The sequence below is a fragment of the Ostrea edulis genome, chromosome 2 (assembly GCF_947568905.1).
Source record: "Ostrea edulis chromosome 2, xbOstEdul1.1, whole genome shotgun sequence".
NCBI lineage: Eukaryota > Metazoa > Mollusca > Bivalvia > Ostreida > Ostreidae > Ostrea > Ostrea edulis.
In genome coordinates, this window is record NC_079165.1 from 101,969,170 (window position 1) to 101,984,847 (window position 15,678).

Consider the following 15,678-nt stretch of genomic DNA (forward strand, 5'->3'; position numbering starts at 1 on the left):
CCATCAACGGAGCAAAACGAAATTAATATATATTGTGTGTTAATAGAAGATGAAAAATGTACTTGAATATAAATTTGCTCGACGCATGGGGTGTATGTTGTTGAAAGGAAAACTCTGCGAATTTATGAATTTTTTCATTGATTTTGGCATTTTTGCAATTTTATGCCGACTTCACGCTTCCTGTCGTATAACACAAAACAATTTTGGATCAAATTAAACGTAGTTTGGGTTTGCTTATTCATTCCTTATTTGAATGCCAGATTTTGGGACTCCTACTGAAATCACCCATTTTCTGGGCCAGATGACTGTAGAAACTGTACTTAACTTCTTTCTGGTGAAATCTTGTAAAACAGTTTTCTATGAACATAGTACATGTTCTAAAGTACAAAACCCTTTAACTTTAAAAGACAAGCAAGTCATTTAATCATGGGACCAGAAAAAAGAAAACTTATGTGAAACTTCTTCAATGAGGGCAGATTCAAAATTGTTCTAATCATGGTCCATGGGGGTAGGATGGGGCCACAATATGAGGTCATAGTTTTACATGAGAATGTATAGGAAAATATTTTGAAATCGTCTTCTCAAGATTAGTCCTTTTTTAATATGCAAGCATCCTCAGAAAGTGTAGATTCAAGTTAGAGTGGTAGAGTGGGGCCACAGTAGGGGATCAGAGTTTTATATGGTAACACACACCATGTATTATAAAAAGCCTCTAAAAATTTCTTCTTATGAATAGTCATGTTTATAGGCAAGCATCTTCAGGTAGTGTATATTCAAACTTGTTGAAATCAATGACTGGAGTAGGGTTGGTCCACAATTGGGGATTACAGTTTTACATGAGTATTTACATGTGTTGGAAGAATCTTAGAAAATCTCAAAAACAGCAGGGCATTGATTAGTCATATCAGTATGCAACCATTTTCACTGCAGATTTCAGTTTATAAAAATCATGGCCCTAGGGAGTTTTCCTCAAGATGAGAAGCATAATGGTTTGTCATCATTATTATGCAAGCATCCTGCAGGTACTGTAGATTCTATTTTCTTCAAAGCATGGCCGGGGGTAGTATGGGATCTCATTTAGGGGATGAAAGTTTTACAACGAAATAGCTGTAATCTTTGAAACTTTCCTTATGAAGGACTACTGATTAGATATATCAATATATAAGCAACCCAATGTAGTGCAGATCCACACTGGCTCAAATATGGAATCAAAGTTGTACATGAGAATGTACAAATATATGAAATTTGGGGGAAAATATTTTTACTAGCAGAAGGGCCAAACTAAATCATATCAATATGCAAATATTCTGAATTCAGGGTGGTTTTTTTTTTTTTTGGTTTTTTTTTTCATGGACCCAAGGGATAGGATGGGGCTAAAATCAGGGATCAAATTTTACATGCATGTAGTACATGGATATTAGGGGGGGGGGGTTAAAAACAATTCTCCAAAACAGAAATCCATGTTAATCATATTGATTTTAAAGGACACATCGCATGTTTTTAAACTTTTTAATTTTTTCAGCAAAATTAATTCATTTCATGCCTAAAACTACTTTACATGTGTTTTAAATGAAACAGTTTGCGTAGTTTTCGAGTTTGAAAGCGATGAAATTCAAATCTTGCGATATGCATATTTTCTTCGATATTTTACGCGCCATTATCTGTGACGTCATATGCGACCTCGAGCGAGAAGATTTGAAAACAGTTGTTTTATTCCCATGTTGTTTGGATTCAAGTTTGGTTAAGTTTCAACCTCATGTGGCTCATGGGCCTATTGTTTAGAAGTAAAGAGTTCATCTGTCAACAAACAATGAAGGCAACATAAAATTAAATGATCAAAGTACATTCATATAAAATCACAACACTGTTACTACTCCAAAATACAGTGCTGTTTAAATTTCCAGGTATTTGCTGGGTGTAAGCACTGCCTCAGATCCACAGAAAACTCACCAGGAACTGGCCGCTGGGCACTGTTATCCCATTCTGGAAACTAGAGAGACCACAGATGGCAAAAAGTATAATACTGTTCTGTTTCACTCACCTGAGCTTTTCTGATAATGTTGTGCATGATATCTGTCTTGGATAAACTTTTGACAATTTTTCACTTCTTTCTTGGTTGGTATATTGCATCTTTGAGCATGGAGAACTCTTTAGGGCCTTATGGATGAGATCGAAACCTAAAAAAAAAAAATTGTAGAATTTTAAATGGATAATCTTGAACATTCAGCAGACAAAGTATACTTGCATGTCTATATTGTATAATCATGATGAGTTTTGAACTTTCTACCAAAATTGTGGAATTCATGTTCCCTTGGGTATTTTATTGAGGTCAAAATTGAACATAAATTGATATAAATTTGTAAAATCTTCCATGATTTCATTTTTTATTGTATTCATGAAATTTCTATAGTCATAATTTTAGAGCAAAATGAATCATGTGAAATATGTGGCCCATTGGTCTCATATTGAATTCGGATTTTAAAGTCAAATTAAAAAGTTGAATAAAATAATGAAAAATTGACAGGTGAACCCTCTTATTTAGTAACATGAATGTTATGATACCTCCATTTTATGACATTATGATAAATGTTCAATTGGTGCTGCATCTTTTGGTAGTTTTAATTTTTAGATCTGCCACCTGGTGGCACATTGTAATTGATATTAAGACTTATATCGTGTATTAATGGACATCTAAGAAAGATTGATGCAGCATACTATGGTTTTCGCATTATTCATTAAACTAAATTTGTCACTCAGATTTCATATTGTGATCAGTGTTTGCAAGTTATTGTGTATCGTCCATTGATGATTAAATATTTTTAACTATGCTTATTACTATGTGTCCATTTTATCTGCAACATAAGAAAGCAAGACATAAAATAATGATCATCACTTTTTATTTATAAAAAACCTACTATATCCGTTGTCAAAGTATGCATCATCAACAATATGCACTACTTGTGGTAGCGCAGTTTTCATTGTGTGGGACTCGGTTAACAATTACCGGTACATATAAGACACATGGGCCTATTGTTTTCAAATATTTTCTGATTTTGATAAAAAAAATTTAAAATTTGCTCTTCCAAGAAAGTTAATCCATTAACAGTGCAAAAAAATCCACATATACTGTGGGGAATTTATTTTTCTTAATCTTTTGTGCAGAGAGAGTTGTTGTGTCACCTATAACTAGTACAATGAAGTGCTAATGAATTGTATATCCATTTTATTCTTCATCTTTGTTCTTCATCTACAGACTGATAAAATTATGGACATCCGCGGACCATGAGCACTGTATCACAGGCTGTCTGAAAAACTCAACCTTGTATAAAGATAGAAAGAAACTCTTGAGGAACCTGAAGAAAGGAGAATTTTGGATTTTATTTGAAGAAGAGTTTATGAAGTATGTATGTCAAAACTTAGTTTAACAGATCTGTTCAATCTTATTGGTTTAACAGTCATTTCTATGTTGGTACTTTGGATATAATGATTGCTACATTTTTTTTTTTACTATTTCCTGTATGCATGATTGTTTTGTTTTTTTTATCCAGCCTGTTTTTTTGTTTTTGTTTTGTTCATATAGGTGCTTTAATTACCTGGCCGTGTGCAAGGCATTGGATAGCTGGTATGAGTCTCGGTTTAAGGGAGTGTTTCCCCCCAGCCTCAGTAAAGACTGGAAGTATTACACATTCAGACTCGTGAATGATACCAAACTGAAACTATGCCTTTTCCAGAAAAGCATGAGGTACTGTTGGCTATGCCCAGAGATGACTATTTATGGGGTTTACTCAATCTGCAGGGGAAATAAAGGGGAGTTAGGGTCATCATAAGACGAGGAGAGATTCGCTATATAGTGACTCAGTACCTTATTAGCAGTGTGTCAGGTCAGGCACAAATTCAGATGTTTAATTTCACTGAAAATCTTACTGATTGGAGTAGTAAATTTTGTTGGATATTTTTTCGATCAAAATTTGTCGGGAGCTTAATTTGTGAATTTGTCATTATTGTTAAAATAATTAACATTTTTTGCGTCTCACAAACCACTGGGCTGATTTCAACAAAACTCACCTTCCAAGGTGTATAATTAGGAAATTGTGAAAATAGACTTGAGTGATTAATGAATCTTCTTTTAAAAATCCATTGACCCAAAAAATCTGAACTGCATAAGAGTTTCCGAAAATAGTAAAAATCTAAGTTTGTTCCAACCATCTCCTTAGAGATACAAGTTTTCCCAGTATAGGGCGGAAGGGGGGGGGGAGTTAAATAGTTTTACTTAGGAATGTTTCAGAAAAATTCTTCTAAATCAGAACTACAAGGGTGCAATTTATCTATTTTGAAAGCAAGGCTCCTGAAGTTGATGGAGTGATGATTGTATAGGAATACATGTATATTGAATTTTTTTCTCCATAACCATAAGACTTTGTTTTGTAAAATTGGTATGCAAATAGGTGAGATCATTATATGGCTTAAGAGTTTAACGTAGATATATATAGGATTAATCTTTTAAAAATCTTGTCAAGTACCATAAAGCTTCAGTGTTTAAAACAATATGCAAGCATATTCATCTAGGAAGACTGAATGAAAGGTTCAAATTATTGTCCATGGAGTTATAATTGGTCCCACAATTCAAATATTACATGGGAGAACAACAAGTCCACGAGTTGACAGGATGATGTGCATGCAGCCTTATGCTTTTTAGATTTTATTCTTTTTTATCATACATGGTAGGGCCACTATTAGTGCTCCAACGAGACTCACTGTGTGAACAAGACTACACAGGTCAAGGTCACCCTCTTATTTAGTCTTACCAAACATCTTTGATACTGTGAACATAAAGTAAAAGTAAAGAGATTACTGTATAATGTGATTTAAATTAATCGTTTCTTCAATTTTATTAGAAAATATGTTTTTAATACTGATGTAATGAAACATGAATCTGACAGAAAAAAATTTGGGAGATTTTTTTTTTTTTTTTTTGAAAGTATCATTAAAGGTAAAGTGATGTTTTCCAGGGGAAGTGGTATGGTGGCAGAGACCTTCACAGATTTGCTGATCATGGTGCTTCAGAACCATGTGGATGGGTCAGGACTTCCTTTTAAGCAGGCTCCGCTGTTTAGCCGAGTAATGAATTACAGTGAACGACGAGCACGCAGTCTCACTATGTGTGAGGTCAACCTCTCTCCTGGAAGTTACACTGTGGCTTGCTTCTCATTTGGGAAGTTAATGGAAGGTAAGTATTTCTGCTTACTTTGCGATAGAAATTCAGAAGTTTGATTATCTCTCGTTTGCTGTTATTGTAAACTATTTGTAATTAATGATGGTTAAAAGAGAACCTATCTCTTAATATGCATTGTATATTGTCACCTATATTTACACTTGCTGAGTATGGAGCGCCAACTTAACATAAACTCAAATAATTGAAGATATCTACAATTATTTGAAGATATCATCAATTCATTTGATGCGCGCAACAATTTAATTAAAGATCTCTTCAAATAATTAATGATATCTTCAATTCTGAATTATTGCGTGCATTAAATGAATTGATGATAGCATTAATTCTTCTGCTGAATTGATGCGTGCTTTAATTGAATTAATGATCCCTTCAAATGAATTAATGATATCAAGAATTGAATTGATGCACGCTACAATTCAATTTAAGAGAGCAATAATTGATATAATGTGCACATTAATTCAATTGATGAGAGCAATAATTGAATTGATGCGCGCATTAATTCATTTGATGAGAGCAATAATGGATTTAATGTGCGTATTAATTCAATTATTGCTCTCTTCAATTGAATTAATGATATCTTTAATTCATTTGAAGAGAGCAATAATTCTTTTAGAGAGAGCAACTATATAATTAAAGATGTCTTCAATTCAACATATCCACAATTGAATTAATGATCTCTTTAATTGAATTGTTGCTCTCTTTAAAAGAATTTATGCGCGCATTAATTCCTTATACAAAAGCATCGTAAATAATTAAAGATATCTTCAATTGAATTAAAGAGATCATCAAATTATTTAAACCGAGCTCTAAATTAATTATCGGAGCAATATTTCTACTAAATTGATGCTCTCATCAAATGAATTGAAGAGAGCAATAATTGAATTAATGCTCGCATCCAATCTATTATTGCTCTCATTAATTCAATTGATGCTCTCATCAATTGAACTGAAGAGAGCAATAATTGAATTAATGCACGCATTAAATTGATGCGCGCATTAATTCAATTAATGAGAGCAATAATTGAATTGAAGCACGCATTAATTCATTTGATGAGAGCAATAATTGATTTAATGCACGCATTAATTCAATTAAAGAGAGCAATAATTGAATTGATGATATCTTCAAATAATTGAGGATATCTTCAATTATTTGAGTTATGTTAATTGGCACTCCATAGCTGAGTGCTATATAACTGTTTATATGTTAACCAAAATGCTGTATTGCATAAGGAATAAAGAATTGAATTGGTGACTTCCTTTAACAAGGTAGTGGGATGTTATTTATGCAAAGCAGAAAGGTATGCTAATTTTGCACAAATCCATTTCTTTTCTTTTTACTCATAATGAATTGCACTGCATGGAAAAACCATTTATCCTGCAAAGTTGTATCAAATGTAAAAAATCTATAGACATTTTCTAAGGAGACTTGTGCTCCCCACAGAGCATAGCTTGGATGTAATTTTTCTGCATATCTGAATTACACATTCTCTGGCCCCAGATATAAAGGGAATTCAGGTAGAATACAGAAACTATTTTCTTATGTCTTGCCCCTGTGAGTCTGACCTTTTGACCTCCACATCAGGCACTCTCATCTCATGATGAATTTGTGTGTGAAGTTCATAACTCTAGGTATACTTATATATTTGATCTGTGATCTTTTGACTTCAAAATTTATAGACCACTTCTTTGTTTCATGGAGATTTTTTAATCGAAGTTTAATGACTTTAGGTAGAAAAAAAGTAAGAGTCTGGAAATTATCTACATACAGACATATGGACAGGCAGAGACAACCTTATTTTATTATAATCCTTCTTACCCTACCCCTCATCTTCGTTGTTTTAAATATGATCTAAAATACTATAATTATTAATAAATGTACAGGGGTGTAAATTTGAAAAGCAAATCAGGAGCAAGACACTCTCATATCTCTACTCCTCTTGACTGCACATGTATATATAGATATACATGTATGTGCATATGCATTGATCTGCATGAATCTTGCATTTTGGATTTTTCATGCAACAAAGTGCTGTGGGAGCATCATGTTCAAGTGTGTAAGGGGCCAGATCAAAAGTTCAATATCTGACAAAAAACTAAATTCAAATAGTTTTCACCCCTATTTGAAACTAAATATGATGACTGTTAAAATGTACGGATTATAAATAACACTCTGCATACCTTTTCTACTGTTTATTCACGAATGTAAGTGTACATTAAAACCATTAAATATTCATTAAAATGTTATATCATTATGTGGTTTTTAAAAAGTCGCTTGTCTTTTTCCCCCCACTAAAGTGTAGTCGATGTCGGATGACAGAAACTTACGCGATATTTTATCCCCCCTTCCCCTAACTATTTGAATTTAGATTTTTATCCGACATCAATCTTTTGATCTCGTCCCTAATGTGTTTTATTTCTTGTGAAACTCACCTTGATTAACAGATGGTGATTATACCGAGGAGAACTTCGTGAACTATACCTTGAGCATACACAGTTCTGTCCAGCTGTTGTTTATGGATGACTGTGAAGTGAACAACACCAGTTTTCCTGAGCTGACATATGCCCCTGCAGATGCCCTGATTACTCTTGCAAAACAATGCATGATGGAGGAAAGATTCAACATAGAAGATGTTCAGTCTAAAATCCGACAAAGTGTAGTAAGTGTTCATCAATTTAGAAAGACGTTAGTCATCAATAAAAAAAAAAATCTTTATTTGGATTTCATAAACGTGATTATAAAATATGTTAATTATTCAAGTACGAGTTCATGACAAATAATACTGTTGTAGATTGCTGATGGTGTGTGTTGCATAATGTTTATGTTCTACGGAGAAATATGTGTGTTTATCAATGAGAGTAGTGAAGGATACGCTTATCAGAGGCAATATGGGAAGAAAAGTGCCTACCTATTGTCGATAAGACATAAAATGACAACTATAGATTACATTCCAGCCAGGTCAGGGTATGTTATATTTGTTTACATTTGGTACATTTTTTATTTCCAGATAAATTATCAATTTGCTTGAAATGTGTCATGACTATGAAATTATTGGTGGGGATAGGTGTTATAATGTTTTTACTGTGTCTGTTCATCTATCTTTTGATAAAATTCTTTGCTGTAAGTCAAATACATTTTAATAGTAAGTCTTCATATATATGTATTACACTGGTCCAGTCATGGGCCATGCGTAGTTTGGGTCCACAAAGGGGTCTAAACTTTATAGAATATTTCTTTTCTTTTTTTAAAAAAACCAAAGGCAATGCTACTGAGGTGAGCAGCGTATTCTACTACTTTTCTTGTTTTGTTTATTTGTACAGGCGTGTGATAAATATAGTAACTCCTATGGACCCACAGACAGACTGGTATGTTGCTGCTCAAAAGAATGGAGTTCCTAGTGAAAAGCAATTTGACAGTAATCCACAAATTCCTCACTTTCTTGAAGGTCTGCTCAAAGTGAGACCCATTCCAGAAATCATGTAGCATATATATGTGAACATGTTCAACCTGTTTCTCTGTGATATGAAATAAAATGTATAACATACACATATAACAAGTCACCAATTAGCTCACCAAACAACGGGACATTTTAAAAGCTTACTTTTGCTTTAGCTGAGATTTTGTTCAGCTCACCTGAGTCAAAGACTCTGAAGAAAGCTTTTCTGATTCAAGTTTCTGCAGCATGTGTTTGTGTGCCTAAAGGTATCACATTAACTTTCACAGCAATGCAATTTTCATTCCATATTGTGATGAGGTAGTTTTCACATTCACCAAACAACATTTCATGTTCTATTTTTTTAATGATATATAATATTAATATTGTCTGTGTAATTTTATAATGAAAATACATTCCACATCATTGAATGAGATTATTTTGTAATAGGTCTGTAACTGGTTTTATGGTGGGGTTTTTTTTGGGGGGTGTTTTTTTTTTTGTGTACTGGATTGTAATGTGTCTGTGATAGTGATATGTGCTTTATAGGTTGTTGAGTTATTTAGATCGAATTCTACATATTGAGATTAATATTCTCAACATCTTGCTTATGAATAGAAGAATGTATAAGATTCACAATATCGGTTATACAACTAATTTCCTTTTCTTCCTCTATGCATGGACTTACAAATGTTTTACATAACAACAAAATGATACAAACATTTCTGCTGTAACTTTGAATCATGGGACAATATAGACTATATATGAACAAAGTTCTCAGCTTTATACATGCATGCCGATTGGACTCAATTGTGATTCTCTGTCAAATTGAAACTTATAAGCAACTTTTCTATTTCCTTTGTACTTATGTTGGCTTTTTTCTAAATAGTTTGCAATGTTTTGTTATTTTTTTAAGTTCATTTATTCTTGATAATCACACACACACACACACACACATTTCTCTCTGTTATTTTCACTATATATTTTACTTCATTATTGCCTTCAGTTGAAATATATCATTAGTATCCATTAACAATTATAATTTAATATTCTTAAACTAAATGCACATACTTGTTAGAAATATTGCTCTTATGATCCCCCAGAGTTTTTGTACTTTTCAGAGAATTTCAAATACCAAAAATGGCTTCTGATTGGCAGAGACAAAACCAAATTTTCTATAAAGGCTACATGGAAAGTCGTGAAACCTGTTACAAATATTCCCTAACTGATTTGAACAATATTTTGTTTTTGAGTGATTGGGATTGTGGTAAAACTGAGACAAAAAATTCTTCCTCTGGAGCTTCTTTAGAACTTCTGTGACTGTATGAAGCCACAATTTTTTTAACTACTCGTTATGGTCCTGAAGAAGAATAATTAAGCTGTTACTTTTCCGGATTAATGGAATTTCAGTTTGGGTGTCACTGTGGCATAGCTTAAAATTACATGTATGATTGGCAGAGACTTCTTCCATTCCCTTTTTCATTTTTTCAGTTCCTCTAGTGGCCCTGAAGAAGAGTTGTTACTTTGGAGCATCTGAATTCTAAGATGACTACTGTACCATGGCTTTTGATTGGCTTGGTCACAAAAACATATTTTTGTTAAGGACATATGTGACATTTCTCAATATATAATTTTTCGTGACATTTTGGGTACAATTTACTTACATCTATCTTGTCTCTACAAATAAATGGGGATATAGTAAACACCAGTTTTGTTTTCGAGTTCACAAATTTTGATAGTTCCTGGTTGTGGCGAGTAAAAATGTAAAGTCAGCTCTTGCGTATTATAGAAGGTTGTATATATGGGCATTACTAAGTTATTGAAGCAAAGACGAATAGAAAAATCTTTGGGTACCTTTACATTACTAGATAGGTGATCTGACCATTGAGCTAACCAGGGCAACACACAAAGTATAGAAATATTACTACACTATGAAATTTAAACATTTCGGAAATCATACAAGAACTCTTCATATAGAGGTGAAAATATAATTTTGGAAAAAATGTCACATGTAACCTTAAGAGCTTCTGCATGCCAAGTCCTCTTTAGATTTATTGTCCTATGAAGATAGTTATAATCATGTGTTTGATTTAGGTTATGAGAGCCTTCTATAATTTTATTTCTATATGTTTCTGCATTGCATCTATCCCAACTGCAGTGTTTCGTGTAAATTTTGCTTACATTATATGTTTCATTGTATGAACATGTTGCCAAGTCATTCTTTCACAATACATGTATGTACTAATTTGTGCAATTTACTGTAAAAATACACTTCAGCAATCTGTTGTATTAATAGTTGTTCTTGTGACAACGTACCGTCTCAAGGCCAAAACTAATCTTCACAATAAACAGTCAATCCCATTTCCATTGGCATTTGGATTTTTGTACTTTAGAGCCAATTGAATACCTAAGGTATTTGCCATTGGAAATCTGTCATCAATGATACCCTATGACAATGAATTCAGTCTATTCATTTAAAAAATAAATTTCGTTTTTGAGAAAAGTAATGAATGTTACTTTTGATTACAAAATGCCACATCAAAATTCAAAGTAATTTTATGTGCTTAAAAATTGTTAATGAATGATCTGGTGGTGTATTTCTGCTACCACTTGCCAGATAATTAAGTCAACTTGTCGGATCCTTATGTCAACTTTCAGATCTTTATGTTGATCGACTAACCAATTGAAAATGGGTCTCAGTATTTTGTCCAAAAAAAATGCTCTAAGCCATTATCTGTCATCCATTTGTTAATTACTTAAACTCTTCTGACAAGTCAGCATAATGATCTGACAAGTGACAGTGTAATATATAAATGATCCAACAAGTTAACATAATTATTTGACCAGTCAACATCATAACCATCTGATGAGAAAGCATCATTTAATCATCAGGCGGTTGAGCTGTATTGTCAGGAAATCATATGTTGACTTGTCAAATGATTATGTTGATAACAAGTTTTATTTTACCGCATACATGATAATTGTAGTGGCTAAATATGTCTGTCATGTACTTCTCAGATTAAAGTCGACTTGTCAAATCTTCCATTTCAACTAGCCAAATAATAATCTTAAAAGCAGAAGCTCATACCGTGGTTTTGCCAAGAAGGCATGCATGCTTATGCCATTAATATGATACGGTATATTTCTGTCACTACTTGCCACATAGATTTATGTCAACTTCTCTTATCTTTTTGTCAACTTGTCAGAAAGTAATCATGACTATAGGAACTCGATATCTGTTAATCAATGTTTGTTAATATCACCAACTAGCTGCCTCATTCTGCTTGTCACCTAGCTGCAGAACTGTAGCTCTCTGAAAAAATATTTTGACATCTCTGTTATGTCAAAATATTTTTTCAGAGAGCTACAGTTCTGCAGCTACTTGTTACCATAATATCAGACTACATGTAGTTGACACGAGTGTCCAACAAGTAAACGTGATTGCAAATTAGCGTAATAGCTAGTTCTGCCACCACTTGTCTAAAACTTGTCAGATCTTTATGTGAATTGGCTCGTCAGATCTTTATGTGAATTGGCTTGTCAGATCTTTATGTCAACTTATCAGATCTTTTTAGGTCACCTGAGTAAACTCAGGTTAACAATTAATGTTAACAACTGAACATTTTTAACTTCTTGATAACTACATGTACCATTCCAGTTCTTTTCAAATGTGGTATGAAGCATCATTGGACAAGGGGGACATATATTGTAAATTTCAGGACTCCAGCACCTCTGGGACCCTACGGGTGGGGCAAAAACTGCCCAATTTTCAAAAATCTTCTTCTCAAGAACCACACACGTGTTAGAAAAACTAAATGCATGATGATGTAGAGCAGGAAGGCCTCTACCAAAATTGTGAATTTCATGATCCCCGGGGTAGGGGTTCTTACCCCAGGGCGGGGCCAAATTTGATATATAGTGTTTATGTGTAAAACACTTAAATAACATCTTCTTTAGTGCTATTGATACTAAATTGAAAGTAAATAGATATTTAGAAAGAGCAGGTAGTCCTTTACCAAAATTGTAAATTTGATGATCCCAGGGAGAGGGATTTTGGTATCAATATGGGGCCAAAATGGTCAGTTATCAAATGTGTGAACAATAGACATTTTTAACTTCCTGATAACTATCATCTGATATGAAACATATTTGGAACAAGGGGGACATACATGTATATTGTAAATTTCAGGATTCCTGCACCCCTGGGGCCTTAGGGGTGGAGCAAAAACTGCCCAAAATTGATGAATTTTCAAAAATCTTCTTAAGAACTGCACATGTGTAAGAAAAACTAATGCATAGTGATGTGGAGTAGGAAGGCCTGTACCAAAAATGTAAATTTCATGATCCCCGGGGTAGGGGTTCTGACCCCAGGGCGGGGCCAAATTAACTTGTTATATAGTGTTTATGTGTAAAACACTTGAATAACATCTTCTTTAGTGCTATTTATACTAAAGTGAAACTAAATAGATAGAGCCGGTGTTGTAGAGTGAGCCTTCCCCCATAATGAAACCCACCCACCCCCACCCCCGGGAAGCCTGGCTCTAGATTGAGCCTTCCCCCTCTGGGAAGGCTCACTCTAGAGCAGGAGAACCCCAGGGGAAGTCTCACTCTAGAGCCAGACTTCCCCATGGGAAGAGCTACTCTATTACTAGTTGTAGAGTCAGACTCCCCCCCCCCCCCCCCCCCCCCCCCCCCCCCCCCCCCCCCCCCCATAGCAGGACTTCCCCCTCCATTTATTCCTGGTAAACTACTACATGTATCACTTTATAGAGATTGTTTAGATACCGACCTTTTTCAGCAGGACATTAAATGATTTTGCTTAAGCCGTTCATCAAACTCAAGAGAAGAAAACGGTGAATAAAACACATTGGAATTGATAAGCCATTTTGTTTGACCCATAGACCTTGAACTTTGACCCACACAATACCTATGCCGTGGTTAGTTTCAGAAGTTTGAAAAATGAAATGAGGACATTTCGAATTTATGTTTCTTCTCATCTGCGTACAAATATCGGTTATGCTTTTAAACGTGTACAACTTCAGGTAGAGAAGTAGGTAAGTTGGTAGGTAGGGTACTTTTGAAATAAGACAATAATATCTCAAAAAGTTCTTTGTACCAACCACATCTTTTACATCGGTAAAGTATTTGAATGTTTCATTCTGCAAAACTAAGTCATTCAAGGTCTTTTAAAATGCCTCTGTCAACCCAATTTGTATTAAAATTCCATTATTTAACATCAACAAAGTTTCTTCTATCTAAATTCAAATAATCTGTAACAGAAAGAGGGCTTTCTTTAACTCTTGTTAGAGCTTTAAACACATCTTTCCAAAACACATTATCAATATGATTTACAAATTCATTAAGTTTTTCTTTGGATAGGTGAAAAATGAAATCCACATTTCTAAGATTTAAAATACTATGCAACATATGTTAAATTGTCATATACCTCATTATCAGCAATAAATAAATAAAATAATAATACCATATTTATATAGCATCCTTTTCATACACTATGTACGCTCAAAGGTGCTTTACAATGCATATATACCTTACAACAGAATGTTATAAACATAATACATAGGAAATAAATAAAACATTAAAAGCTGTACCTATCCCAATCGTACATATAAAACATGAAAACACAAGATACCATAAATATGCTAGATAAGAATAAACATCAGCAAGGTACCTTTTGACCCATTTCAGCTTAAAATAAGATACCAAATGTACCATATTTAGTTCCCCTTCATCATAATTACCCACAATTGTATTTCTTTTCAACTTTTCTACCTTGTATCCCCAAATAAATTTTAAAAAATATTTCATTCCACTCTTCCAGTACTTGTTTACGTGGGTCAGGCAATGCTGAAAATAAGTGTATGGGTTTTGGAGTGCTAAAGTTTTGATAATTGTGATTTTACCTATTGGAGTTAAATCCCGTTTATTCCACAAACCTATGTGTCTTTCAGATGTTTTGTAAATACTATTTCGAGGAGCTTTAAATTGCTATTTCCCCATTTTATTTTCAGATCATTACACAAAGTTTCCGCCGAACCTGATTTGCTCCCCAACCAAATTGCTTGTGATTTTGAAATATTTAAACGTAGTCCAGAAATCATTCTAAACATATCAATAACTCTCATAGATTCTCTAAGTGATTTCTCGCTGCCATCTAACGTTAAAAAAAGTCGTTCGCATACTGGCCTAATTTATTTTCTTTTCTAGCCACAGTTACACCCTTAATATTTCGATTTTCTTTAAGTGTTTTTGCCAACAATTCTACTGTAATAATAAAGATATATGGTGCCAATGGATCTCCTTGTCTACAGCCTCGTTCAAGACTGAAGAATTTATATAAGTTTCCATTGTTAATTATACAACTGGTACTAGAGGTGTAGACAGTAAGAAACAATTTTACAATAGATTCCCCAAAATTGAAGGACCTGAGTGTCTTTAAAATAAAATCCCATTCCAATGAATCAAACGCTTTTTCAAAATCTAATAATGATAACAATCCTGGCTGATTTGCCTTTTTTAGATAGTCAATCAAATCATACAAAAAACGAATGTTTTCACCAATAAACCGTCCCTTTATAAAACCCTTCTGAGAGTCACCTATGATACTTGTTGGTACTTCCTTTAAACGATTTGTTATGGCAAATAAAACCAATTTTGTAATCAACATTAATGATATTGGTCGCCAATTTTTTATATAGCGTCTATCTTTTTCTTCTTTGGGAATGCAAGTTATTACACCTTGGGATTGAAATTAAAAGACAAATTGCTGATTTTAAAAACGATGCAATGTACATCATGAATTGTTAAGTCCAAATCAGTGTATTGTACAGAAAATGAACTCTAGTTCTTATGTTAAATTTTTATATCAAGTTTTGAAGGAAAAGGAGTTCATAACCCCACAACTCAAAAGAGAGAAGTGGGAAGCTTATCTCAGTGAAACTATTTCAGTAAAATGTTGGGAATTTCATTATATGAATTCATCTTTATGCACAAAAGA

At 33.5% G+C, this 15,678-nt stretch overlaps 1 protein-coding gene across 1 annotated transcript in view; it reads left to right on the top strand.

Annotated features, from left to right (window-relative positions):
* Positions 1-11,028, top strand: part of LOC125678617 (calpain-15-like) — a 29,102-nt gene extending 18,074 nt beyond the window's left edge. Inside the window, exons 7-13 of the mRNA XM_048917189.2 lie at positions 1,905-2,015; positions 3,254-3,400; positions 3,581-3,742; positions 5,010-5,227; positions 7,675-7,889; positions 8,022-8,194; positions 8,551-11,028. Of these exons, the coding sequence (XP_048773146.2) occupies positions 1,905-2,015; positions 3,254-3,400; positions 3,581-3,742; positions 5,010-5,227; positions 7,675-7,889; positions 8,022-8,194; positions 8,551-8,713 (1,189 nt within the window). The 3' untranslated portion in view covers positions 8,714-11,028. The remainder of the gene's footprint in view (positions 1-1,904; positions 2,016-3,253; positions 3,401-3,580; positions 3,743-5,009; positions 5,228-7,674; positions 7,890-8,021; positions 8,195-8,550) is intronic.
* The last annotated feature ends 4,650 nt before the right edge of the window (positions 11,029-15,678 follow it).